This window comes from Pyxicephalus adspersus, chromosome 12 (genome assembly GCF_032062135.1).
Source record: "Pyxicephalus adspersus chromosome 12, UCB_Pads_2.0, whole genome shotgun sequence".
Classification (NCBI taxonomy): domain Eukaryota; kingdom Metazoa; phylum Chordata; class Amphibia; order Anura; family Pyxicephalidae; genus Pyxicephalus; species Pyxicephalus adspersus.
In genome coordinates, this window is record NC_092869.1 from 38,565,559 (window position 1) to 38,578,317 (window position 12,759).

Genomic DNA, 12,759 nt, shown 5'->3' on the forward strand with positions numbered 1-12,759 from the left:
ACAACTTAATACTTGGAAAGTGTATACCAATTAGACAATGGGTGCTTTGGTACTTGCTATGTAGACTTTGAAGACTTGATCTCTAGGGGTTTCCAATACCATGTCCTCAGTCTCGGACTGCCTTATGCAGCAGATATACAACCTTTAGCACATGTAGCATGTTTGTAGTCTTTTTCTTCCAGTATAAATGCAGTTTTTGACAATTTGTTTGAAGAACAAATATATATTTTGAGCAGCCCTGTGAAGCCCCCAGACTGGTTAATAAGTAGATAACCACTAGACTGAGATTTTAAAACTTGTCCAGACATTTGTAGAGATTGTCCCTTTTGCTATACAAAGCTATTTATTTGTTTTCTGGGTTCCAAGTAGGGAGATCTACCTAAGATCAACAGAAAAAGTAGAAATTCTAGAATTTGTTGTCACTTACCAAGAATAAGGGGACATTTTACAAAAATTGAGAACATTTTTTCACAAAACACACAACTCCAAGGCTTAATTTTGTGAATCATCAAGAGGAGTAGAGTTGGAGACACCATAGCAGCAATCTATAAGATCTGCAAGGCTTACATTGGTTCACAAGTACAATGAGACTAACACTAATCCTAGCACCTAAACATGCAGATTTTCTGGAACCTAAGATAAAGCCCGTATGACTGTAGGCTGCTAATAAACAAAAGTTTAACTGCCTAACCCTGGTAAGGTTATTGTACCCTGGCTAAACAGGAACAATTTCCCAAGGAGGAAGGAACCACCTATCACACCAAGTGATTAAGATTTAATAACAGAATGCAAGCGTCTTTCCATTACCACTTTTGAGGTTGAACAAACAGGAGAGGATTTTGCAGATGCTAAAAATTCAGCCCAGAAAAAAGTAACTCCACTGAATCCCAGGACTTTGCGAGTGAAAGCTGATGGTCTGTGAACATTAATTCCCGACGGCTCATCCACCGTTTCATCAGAATACACCATCCTGCAAGAGAGCATCAGAGAGGCCTGATTAGTTTGAGACTGACAGGAGCACAAAGCATATCCTGCCCATTACTTAAAAACTTACTTAAAAGCTTGCCGGTGATTAGCAAGTTCCTCTGCAATAAACTATATTGGGACCATACAACACGATAGGTGCCTTTTGTTTAAATGTAATGCATGTATATAGTGGAAACTCAGCCTAACACCTAACTCTGCACAATCATTTTGTAGGTTCAAAAATTTAGAACTGCCCTCGCTTACCTGCCAATTCGTATTTCAAGAGCAGTTCCAGTTTTAGAGTTTTCAGGGACATGTTCTATTCTTAACACTGTATCAATAAACGTTACTCTGACTCGTCTCAGTACTGCAACATAAAACATAAGTTGAGGTATTAATAAACAAATAACATGTTTATTTTTATAGGTTTAACTTCATCAATGATGGATGGAAATCTGCATGCACATAGTTATTCCAATAGGATCCAAGTGTGACAGCAAATACAGCTCCCTACACAGTGTACATTCCTTCACAGCCATCAAAACAAGAGCATCAAGTTGAAGTTGTCATAAGGAATACAGGGAGTACCAGGGATGACTTTCTGTAAGTAGAGCTCTGGATCCACTTCCATATTCCAGGTCACTGTCAAAAACTCATGGAAATGTGCCAGGTCCTGCTCTACATACTTGGTACAACGACTGAAAGTACTGAACAAAAATAGGAAAAATAAACATTTGAAGATCATTGAATAGGAAGACATTATAGGTATAGAAGGTTTACCGGTTTCTATGGTCTCTGCAAACTTCTCTAATCCCTCAAAGGGCTGAGAGGGCTCTTGTTCATCAGTCAGCTTCTGACTGAGGCACTCCCTGGCCAATTGCATACTGCTGGCCATAAAACTTGACCAACACATAGGCTCAGAAGCAGAACCTGCAAGACACAATTGAAACAAAGTAAATACACAGTCATTTTTGCAAGTCACCCCTCAAACCAAATCAAAAAGTAATGTTCATGATGTATGCAGTGGTCTGACACCAATACAGCAAAGTCAAACCAACAGCTCTCCAATCAGCAATGAATTCTGAGGACAGCAACCACCTCTGTTTGGAAAGCTGTATAACTGCTACAGTAGTGGGAACATTAGGTTATTGCAAAAAAATTCCATTGTGCTTTCCAAAATGCATAGATAAAAAAAAAATATATACAAAGCAAAACACTCTTTATGCATAGATGACCGTGTATTACATACGTGGTCGCGGTCTTGGTCTGAACACCATCTCTAGGCCTTTCACCTCCAATGCACAGTTATCCTGCAACAAGGAGCCCCAGGGAACAGACAGGGAGATGGTCTGTATAAAGCCTTCTGTCACTTCCAGGGGAGCATCTGCAGACTCCATTAGTTCATTCAGACTCTGCATACAGAAAACATGAAGAGAACGTTATAAATAGGAGAACACATATTAATAAAACTGGTGTTGGTAGAATTGTTTGGAGTGGTAAAACTTGTGAAGCATTGCGATGTCTGCAAGAATATAATTCCAGTGGCTCAGAGGTTAGCACTTTGCCTTTGCAGTGCTGGGTCCCAGGTTTGAAACGTGGTCAGGACATAATCTGCATGGAGTTTGTAAATTCTCCCTGTGTTTGTGTGGGTTTCCTCCGGGTACTCCCCTTTCCTCCCACATTCCAAAAACATGCAGTTAGGTTAATTAGTATCCCCCGAAAAAATTGACCTAAGACTGTATAAAAGACATATGACTATGGTAGGGACATTAGATTGTGAGCTCCTTAGAGGGACAGCCAGTGACATGACTATGGACTCTGTACAGTGCTGTGTAATATGTTAGCACTATATAAATATTGTGTAGTATAATGTAACACCAACATCTATTCAGTGCACACATCTGTTAGCTGGAATACCATTCTCTATAGACTAATCTCATGATTACATAGGGTGCTATATAAACTGATGCAACCCAGAACACAAGAGGCAGGTTTTGAACAAAAGTATAGAAATGGGCCCGATTGCTGCGAGATCTAATGTGATGATTTTTCTGGACTACAATGCATCATGTGAGACTACAACTGTTGAAGAATATAGGTGGAAATGCACTGCACCTTGTCTGCACAGAGGTGGTCACGGGTCAGCATATACTTTGCCTGATCAAATTTTGCTTGACATTCTGTGCAAAACTAGATTTATTCAATTCTCAATTAACTCAATGTTTTTGTCTAATTAATAGTGTAATAGATAAGCTAATGTATCTAGACTGGTTCTCTTTGCCATCAAGCGGACATAAACTGGTTTATTTTTGTGGTCAGAGCATTGCAGATTGGTTCTCTTGGAATTGCCATACTTCAGTCAAATGCAACCTGATTTTCCAATTGCCATTTCCCACAGTGGGATGTAATGTGACCGAGGAAACAAACCATTGTTTTCAGAGGTTTTCATAGAAACTGACCAGCAGTGGTCCAATGCAGATACAGTAAACCCTCCAGCCCTATATAAGCTGGCATTTCCTACTCCCTGCGGATACATTAGGTTTCTAAAAATGGCCAGCCAGCTCATGGTAATTGTGTGGGAGGCTCTGCATGAATTCATAAGAAGATGTCCTCCGCTTTGTAAACCACTGAAATTATTCATGGAGTAAATAATACCATGGCTCTTAGTTACACTGACTCCTGGATTAGACATATTCAGATAGGATTGGAGGGGTAAGTGTGCAAACAGCAAGAATCACATGCATAGCTATTGGGAAAGCAGCCCTGCAGGCAGAACCAGGGGGAACTTACTACCATTTCCCACCAGAACTGCCCTTTCAAATGCTCGACTGGTAGCTCTTTCTATATCCTTGTCTCTAATGTGAAGTAGTGCAGCAGTGAATATAAAAGAAACGCACACACGCCAATGTAAGGTGAGCAATTGCAGGCAAGTGAATGAAAAAAACAGGAATCAAATGCTAAATATGGCAAAAAAACTTTTAGCCCAATACTGCTGTGCTACTCAGCATTGAGGAATAGGTGGGGGGTCATGAGGGCTGTACATGGTAAATTACTCCTGGGGTAAGTGGGTCACATTAAAGCTTTAATAAGTAGCCAATGATTTATAGTTACATCCCTGAAAAAGTTTCACACAGAAGTCCTAACCAATTTTACTGCACTTTCATCTAGCCCTATTTCCAAGATCCATAATTAAGGTAGCATTTCCACAACCCAGAAGAAAGCCTTTTCTGACACTTCATACACAGTCATGTAATTCACTACCAGGGAGTTAAGTCCTGTGTCTATACCCAAAAAATTAAACTTTGAATTTGCAAGCACACAGCATCTCACTATCAAGCTGCAGTAACTTTTTTCTGCAAGAATTGAGGGACAGTTTGGGAAGAGAGCTGCCTTCTCTATAGAAGGATAGGCCCAGTGGTAGCAGAATTCATACTTATAAGGCCAGATTCTTAGGATACCCAGCAATGCAAAGAACACACACACACACACACACACACACCAGTACGGACTTTGCTTAAGAGATTTAAACACCCATAGGAAAGCAATAATGAGAAGTAAACCCCTTTTTTTGCTGGGATCCCAAGACTTCTACCAGAATGTTTATTTAAACATTTAGTAGCGTTTTGGACCCCTTCTAATCTACAATTATTCCTGCCACATCCCAAAATTAGAACTACAAACAAAAGTTTTTTGGGTGGATAACCAGATAACGAGACTTTATAGGCCAATTGAACAATTCTCCAAGATGGTTAAATGTGTAAAAGCTTTTTTACAGATTTCATCATAAAATACACAAAAAAAATCCCATAAAAATTGATAGCACCAACAAAGATCTCCTTCTGGACCCTCTCTAATATCGAGGTGTTCCAACTCTCTACGCGTTTCACGGAATCTCAGTCTGCTTTCTCAGGAGGAGGAGATCTACAATTACAATCATAGTTAAATTTATAATACATTTCTATATTGATAAATACATATATAATACAAAAGGCAAATAACTTTTTTATACTTCCTCAATTGTATATGTTAATACTTTTAGAAAATCGAAATTCAGAAGAGAAAGACCTCCATTTTACAACTTGCACCCAATATACGTATGCAAGTCCAGATTGTTTACTTCTAAGGTTGGAAGTAGGAAGAAAAATGAGAAAAATGATGAAGTGTTTATCAGTATAGAAATGCATTGTAATTTCCATTATGATTTTAAATATAGGATCTCCTTCTCCTGAGGAAGCAGACAGATTATGTGAAACGCATAGAAAGTTGTAACACCTCAATATTAGAGGGGTTCTACAAGGAGATCCATGTTGGTGCTAGATATGTTTTTATGTTATTTTTTTGTTTTATATTGTAATTTGTATTAAAATACGTTTTTACACTTTTAACCCATTTTGGAGAACTGTTCAATTGGCCTATAAAGTCCTGTTATTGGATTACCCATCAAAAAAACTTTGTTTGTAATTTTTTTTAAAACAAGAAACAGTAAATAATTCTAAACTTAGAAAGAATGCACACAATAGGTCTGAGTTATTAAAGCTCTCAATGACTGGAAAAGATAGACTATCATGAGAGAACCTGGGTGACTAAAGCTACGTACACACTTCCAATTATTATCGTTGGAAAACGAACGACGAACGATCCTGCACGATATCTACGAACGATCATATAGCACCGATCCTGCACATAGAGATAACGACACGATCGTTCGTAGATATTGTACACACAATAGATACGATCGTTTGAGCGATAGAGGAACTATGTGCACGACAGGAAAGTGAACGAACGTTCGTTCATTACGCATGCTCAGCCCATGGACGATCAACGAACGACCGTACACACGAACGATGTTCAACGATCGTCGTCCAATCCGATCCGCCGGTCCGGTCGTTCGTTTCCAACGACTTTCCTCGTTCGTCGGCGTCGTTGGTTACTTTTTTACGAACGATTTTTTGCCCAATCGATCGTTCGTCGTTCATTTTGAACGATAAAAATTGGAAGTGTGTACGCACCTTAAGCAAACCTGGAATGGGTTTTTTAAAAGCATTTGCTATTTGGCAATTGTTTTCAAATCTTGGACTAGGTCCATTACAGGTTTGCTGGATCAGCCATGGTAGCCCATCTTCTCGATTCATCAAGAGCTTTACCAATCAGACACAATAGGGCTAGCAGGCAGCCACGTGCCCATTTAACTTCACTATCCAAATTGGCAAGTGTATCTACCTCCATCTCTCATTCTGGGGTAAAGGCTTGACCCTAGGGCAAGCTAGAGGTGGGCAGATGTTTGTTACCAAGGGTAAACCAGGAATAAAAATGTGGGGCTGCCACCATTGTCACTATCAGAGCAATGTTGTGCAGCAACGTACATGTAGATGTTAAGATGGTGAAATAGGCTGCAGAAGACAAGCAGCACTGACATGCTAAAAGGGTTGATTTTATTTCAAGCTTCTTTGACCTTGTTGGTAACAGAATCTGTTCTAAATATTACCTGCCACTTCAGAAGAGACATAATGGAAAGCAAGTCAAACAAGGCCTCAGAACTGTCATCCATCAAATTAAATTGAAGCCTGTGGGTTAAAGACACATCATGCAGAATAACAAAACGTTCCTAAGTGATGTTATGTATGCTAATAAGATGCACAATCAAATACTGGGAAACTCATTTAAATATTTTAAGTACTAGGTTGTCTGCCTCACAATTTCACATAAATATTTACTGTGATAAAAAGGACAAGTTCACAGCTTGAGGGTAAAGTACAGCTAATGAGAGAGGACAGGAGAATGCTGCTTGTTCACAAATATTCCTAGATTACATCTTAGGACCTTAGCAAAGTTTTAGGTAAAACTAGCAGCGCAGTGTATGATGAGGATTTAGGTATATAGAGCAATGGTAGACTCATAACAGGATTGAGATATTTAAAAACCAAACAAAAATGAACTTACAGTGTATAACCCAGATTTTTTCTTTGCACCCAAAAAAAATTGTAGGTGGGTGGTGGCCCCTGTATTGTGACCAGACTCATCAGTAACCAGCCGGGTTAACCAGCTAAAAGGGGCTGGGGAGAACACTGGGGTACAAATTTTTGCTCAGGGGGCTTCATGTGCAGCCCTGACATTACCAAAAGAAAAGCTGTTAGAAAGATAAAGAGTTAAGCCAAAAAAATGAACTAAAACTAAAGAAAAGAAACTAAACCAGCCAGTCTGTAGAATCATTTTCCTTTATTACGGTGAGCACTAAAACAGGTTAGCGTTCTTAAGAGGCTCCAAGTGCCAAAGGGTGGCATGCAGCCCTTCAGTTTCAGGTTGGGCACCAAGGACCTAGAAGACACTACAACTAAAAACCATCAATTGGCCAGGTAAATATTCCTGCCAATTACTATACATGCCCACTAGATGGGGCTATGCTGGGGCAAAGGCATTTACACTTGGCTGAAACGGGCATCCATTATATACCTATCTTTTCAAAGAATTGTTTTAGAAACAAATCCAAGTTTAATGTTATGTATTTGAGCAATGAAATCTTCAGCAATCTGCAAGGTGCTCAGAAAAGAATATGGGAGCCCACACGGCTACTCCCTGAGAGTCCATCAATACAGAACTGGAACACAATGGGGATTATATCACCATCTGGCCTGGAAAGATCTTTGAATTCCCCAATAATCATTCATATTCATAAATATTAGGCCATGTCATTGTACATAACATGCTTGTACAGGGGACAACGTAATTGACCTTCAAAGAGCATCAGTTGCTAAGCTATTGGTACCAACCTTCAATAATTTCTGAGCTCCAGACAAAGAACAAGTAGGAACTTTGTTCCAAAAGTACTAATTGCTTTAGTATTATTCTTCAATACTTCCAGAGACCCAAAGCAGAAAATGACTAGAAGACTCACAGCTTAGTGTGCTGCATACATAAACCCAGGCGGATTGTTTAGGTCAGCAAGTGAAATGCCACAGAAGGAACCCAGCCCAGGTATGGAGATTTCATGCAATGCTCCTTGGACAATATATACAAATTGAGCTTCTCAAAAAATTAGAAAGGCGACAATGCTGGTAAATAACTAAACATATTCCTGTATCAAATGTGACCAATTTAGGACTGGAACACAAAAGCAACTCTAAAGTAGAGCTCACTTTTAATGAAAGCTTCAGATCTAAACTACCCATAGGGCCAAAGATATTTTCCTGTGATTGAGAGTAATCAAAGCTGTCCTATTGCAAATGTCTCATATTACTCAAGTAATGCTACAGATGTCATGTAGATTTTTTTTACTATAATAAGATATAATATGAATTATACTTGCTGGAAAATTGACTTTAACCCATCTCAAAAATCACCATTATTGTATCACTGAATTTTTTTTTAACACTTATGTTTATGTAAGTGTACTCACTGGTTCCCCCATCCCGAGGAAACCTAACCAGCAAAACACGTTGGGCCACACGTTCCATCTATATCAGCACACACCCTTTGAAATTTTGCCCTAAACTTTTTATGTAGGTATTAACTTACAACTTTTTATAGTCAAGTATTATGTCCTATTAACCATCGGTGAAGTGCCTAAAAACGAGCCACATAAACATTATAATACTGTATCATGTATTTGGTTGAATGTACAGAGTGTATTTACAGCCACTAAAATAGTCAGCCTTAAAAAAAAAAAAAAAAAAAGAAATTCTTTCCCCCTATCTCTATATTTCATTGAGTTTTTGTTAATGCTACAGATGGCTGTAATCTGTACAGATGGAATGGTCAAGCACAGCCCCACTGAAATTTACCAGGAACTTCTGGGACGACATATACGCCGAGCAGCCTAGATACCTAACACTAATTATAAATCAGTTTTTACTCGAATACTTTACTTTTTCTTAGCACATACTCGGTTTGATTGTCCAGATCTTTATCCAGTTTCTCTGTATACACATGAACAAGCTCAACATAGGAAGATTGCGACCATCATCATAACGGACAGATTTCAGCTCACAAATAATCACCACTGTTTCTACAATCGTTTAAATGTAATCTCCCCTTTCATCTACACTCAGTACCCCATATTGACAAAGTGAAAAAAAAAATTTCATACAATTTTGTAAATTTATTAAAAGAGTAAAAAATGAAAAATCACATTTATTTAACTATTCAGACCTTTTAAATCTTTGGCCGCAATTACAGCCTTATTTTGAATAGGATGCAACAAGCTTTGCACACACGGCTATACTTCTTTGCAAATCCTCAGGCTCAGTGAGGTTGGATTGGGGCTGTCAGGCAGTCATTTTCAGGTTTCTCCAAAGATGTTTGATAGGGTACAAGTCAGGGCTCTGGCTGGGCCACTATAGGACATTTACAGAGTTGTAAACTAAACCACTCCTGTGTTGTCCTCACTGTGTGCTTTGGGTCATTGTCATGGTGGAAGTTGAGCCTTCAGCCCAGTCTGAACACGCCAAGTGGGCTTTTTGAGTTTTTGGACTATGAAGAGGCTTCCATAAAGCCATTCGGCCATAAAGCCAGATTGGTCAAGGGCTGAAGTTGTAGTTGTCCTCTTGGAATTTAGTCCCATCTCTACACAGGTCCTCTGAAGCTCAGTCAGAGTGGCCATCTGGTTCTTGGTCACCTCTCTCACCAAGGCCCTTCTACCTTAACTGCTCAGCTTGGCCAGGCGAGCAGCTCGAGACCTGGTATTGCCAAACTTCTTCCATGTGAAAATTATGAAGACCACTGTGCTCTCCTGGAACCTTCATTGCAGCAGAATTTTATAGCTTTCCCCAGAACTGTGCAACAATCCTGTCTCTAGGCTCTGCATGCCATCCCTTTGATCTCATGACCTATGAGGGCTTCTACAGAGAGCTGGGTGCCTTTCCATAGCATATCCCATCAATTTATTTTACCACAGAAGGAATCCAGTCAAGGTGCAGAAACATCTCAGCAGTGATCAAGAGTAATAGGGGGCACCTGAGCTATATTTCAGTGTTTTCTTTACTAAATTGTCTAAAATTCTGTTTTCATTTTGTCATTATCAGGTACTGAGCTAAGATTAATGAGAGAAAATAAAAGATTCTAGCATCAGACCGCAACTTGAAAAAAGTGAAAGGGGTCCGAATAATATCACAGTAATGATGTGAACTAGAATTATTATATAAAGGATTTTATAGCGACAACATATTGCGCAGCGATGTACATTAAATAGGGGTTGCAAATGACTGACCAATATGGACTGCGACACAGGAAGAGGAGAGGACCCTGTCCCGAAAAAGCTTACAATCTAGAAAATTGTAATCAAGTCACTGAGATGACTTATAACTTGGTTACCACATAATTTGGTTTGGAGAACACCACTTTTCAGTGAATGTATACCTGAGCTTTACCAAATGAAACAGATTCACTTTAATGCCCCTACAGCCCAGCAGCAAACATTCACCTATACACCCACATGATTTAATACAATAGTCACCAACCTTTCGGACCTCATGGACCACTAAATCCATGGAATCATTGTGTCATTCAAAGAGGAAGTAACTTCACCCAGAGTGATGTCATGATGCCAGAACCAGCTCACTCTTCCATCGCAGGCTCAAAATGCTTGCTAAATCCGGGGGGGACAGTAGCGCAGGGCTGTGGATGCAACAAAAGTTATGTCCACAATCCTGCGCTCCTGTCACCGCAGGATGTTTAGCAAGCAGGTCTGAGCCTGCAATGGGCCAGTTGTGTCCATACAGGGGACAAAACCAGCGGGGTCAGGATAAAGACACCGCTGGGGGGTGGGGGCGCACTGGTCAGAGCCGCAGACCACCAAAATTTTCTCCACCACTGGCGACTGCCGATTTAATAGGTGCTGACACAGGGCTAAGTGCGGTCTCCCTGCTGCCATGTGACAATACCAGACCAATCCCCAGCATTGACACATGAGAAACGGATCAAGTCACATGCTCCTCCATACCCAGAAGTACTCAGCATTGTTGAACCTAGAGGAAGGAAGTGGGAAACATTTGCAACTCCTTAACATTAATGATGCCCTAAGAGTGGGGCGACATTAAAGTTAATGAGTTGTTGGCCCTGCATTGAAGTTCTAAACCTTCCCCTTTACCTAAAAAAATATGAAGATTAGGCTGCAGATATAATTAAAATATTGCAACAAACATCACACCTACCCATTTATCAAGTGGAACCTGCGACAAGGAGCCGGTTCCCTGGTACAAATCTAGAGTAAGCTGCTCCAGACTGAGCTTCTCCTGCAGGAAGTGGCCCAGGTATCTCTGCAGAAGGTAACGGCAGGCCCGCTTCTTGATGGACTCCGAGAAGGGCCACGGCATGGCTGCAAGACCAAGAGGACTCCAAGAGTCCCAGTTGTAATCTAAAAAGTCTGACAAATGGCAAAATGTAATTCTTGCACAAAATAGCAATCATACAGTCAATTTGTTGGTATAGTTGGCCAGTCAATCACAAAAAGTCATCGTCCTAACCAAACCCAATCATCAGTGGCTCAGTATAAAAAGCAGACCATCATGCGTTAAAAGTTGGGGGAGTTGTAGCCAGGCACTCGGCAAATCACACACACTGCACGACAATCTTACAAGATCAGGGATATAGATGATCACACACACACAACCACATAACTAGGAAATATCAATCACACCCGGTTCTGTGCCATGGTTCTGTGGCATCCGATACGGGCAGAGAATAAAACGTCATATAATCATTTTCCCAGCTGCTTGATAACACCAAGACGGACAGAAACTGTCATCAACACCTGTTACAGAATGACACGGACCATCTGCAACACAACAACACACAGCAAGAGTCAAATATAGTATACAAGAAATGCAACATACAGAAAGACAAACATATACCAAGGAAGAAAAGATGCACGTGTCTATTTTCAATGCTAGCAGGCAGTTTAAGAATAAATGGGCTGCAAAGACCCACACAAAGCAAATTCATTGCACATGATTCTATAAGACAAGGGAGATCCCTGCACTGCAAGAACCACACAACTGCTGCAGCTGTTTTTGTGATGATCCAGGGACACACAAAGCAGGGCAAATAGTGACAAGCAGAGGGTGGCGCTATAACACAAGAGGATACAAGTAGACATCAGACAAAAGTGGTGCAGTAACACAAACAAGCTGGATAAATATTATTAATAAACAGGATTTATATACCACCAACATATTACACAGCGCTGCACATTAAATAGGGGTTGCAAATGACAGACGAAAAGAGGCAGTGACACAGGAGGAGGAGGGGACCCTGACCCAAAGAGCTTACAATCTAGGAGGTGGGGGAAGTAACACACAATAGCAGAGGGAGATAGTAACACAAAAAAGGACAGTTACACAATCAAATGCAAAACCAAGCAAGGATACCATCACATACAGGCAGATAGGGGGAAGGGGGATAACTGTCCACTAGCAGTGTGCAATATACACAATAAACACACACAATTATACACCAGCAATGACACTGTCACACACACACAGTCAGTGGCTGTCAGGCTGTATTTGGGGCCTATCTACACACTCAAAGCCTCTGCCAGTTTCCCAGACCTGCATATGCCCCTAATAGGCCCGAGCCAGCCGAACCCTCGGTTCCCCCTTGCACCGGTTCGGCTTGATGTGCTATCTGGACATAAACAATGACGTCACTTTTCCCACACGGAAGCTTCTTAACTACCCTAGACCGCCATCTTTATTTCTGGCAATAGCCAATAGCCCCGTCACAAAGGAAACTGTATGTCCAGAAATACACCAATGCGACGCTCACCACAATTTAGAAATAAGCGATGGAATATCCATTGAA

General features: G+C 40.4%; 1 protein-coding gene across 1 annotated transcript in view; it reads right to left on the minus strand.

The window, feature by feature from the left end:
- ATG2B (autophagy related 2B) overlaps window positions 1-12,605 on the minus strand; it is a 42,602-nt gene extending 29,997 nt beyond the window's left edge. The window contains 6 exon segments of the mRNA XM_072427663.1: window positions 808-970; window positions 1,231-1,333; window positions 1,747-1,896; window positions 2,216-2,378; window positions 11,112-11,323; window positions 12,507-12,605. Of these exon segments, the coding sequence (XP_072283764.1) occupies window positions 808-970; window positions 1,231-1,333; window positions 1,747-1,896; window positions 2,216-2,378; window positions 11,112-11,273 (741 nt within the window). The 5' untranslated portion in view covers window positions 11,274-11,323; window positions 12,507-12,605.
- Window positions 12,606-12,759: the final 154 nt, after the last annotated feature.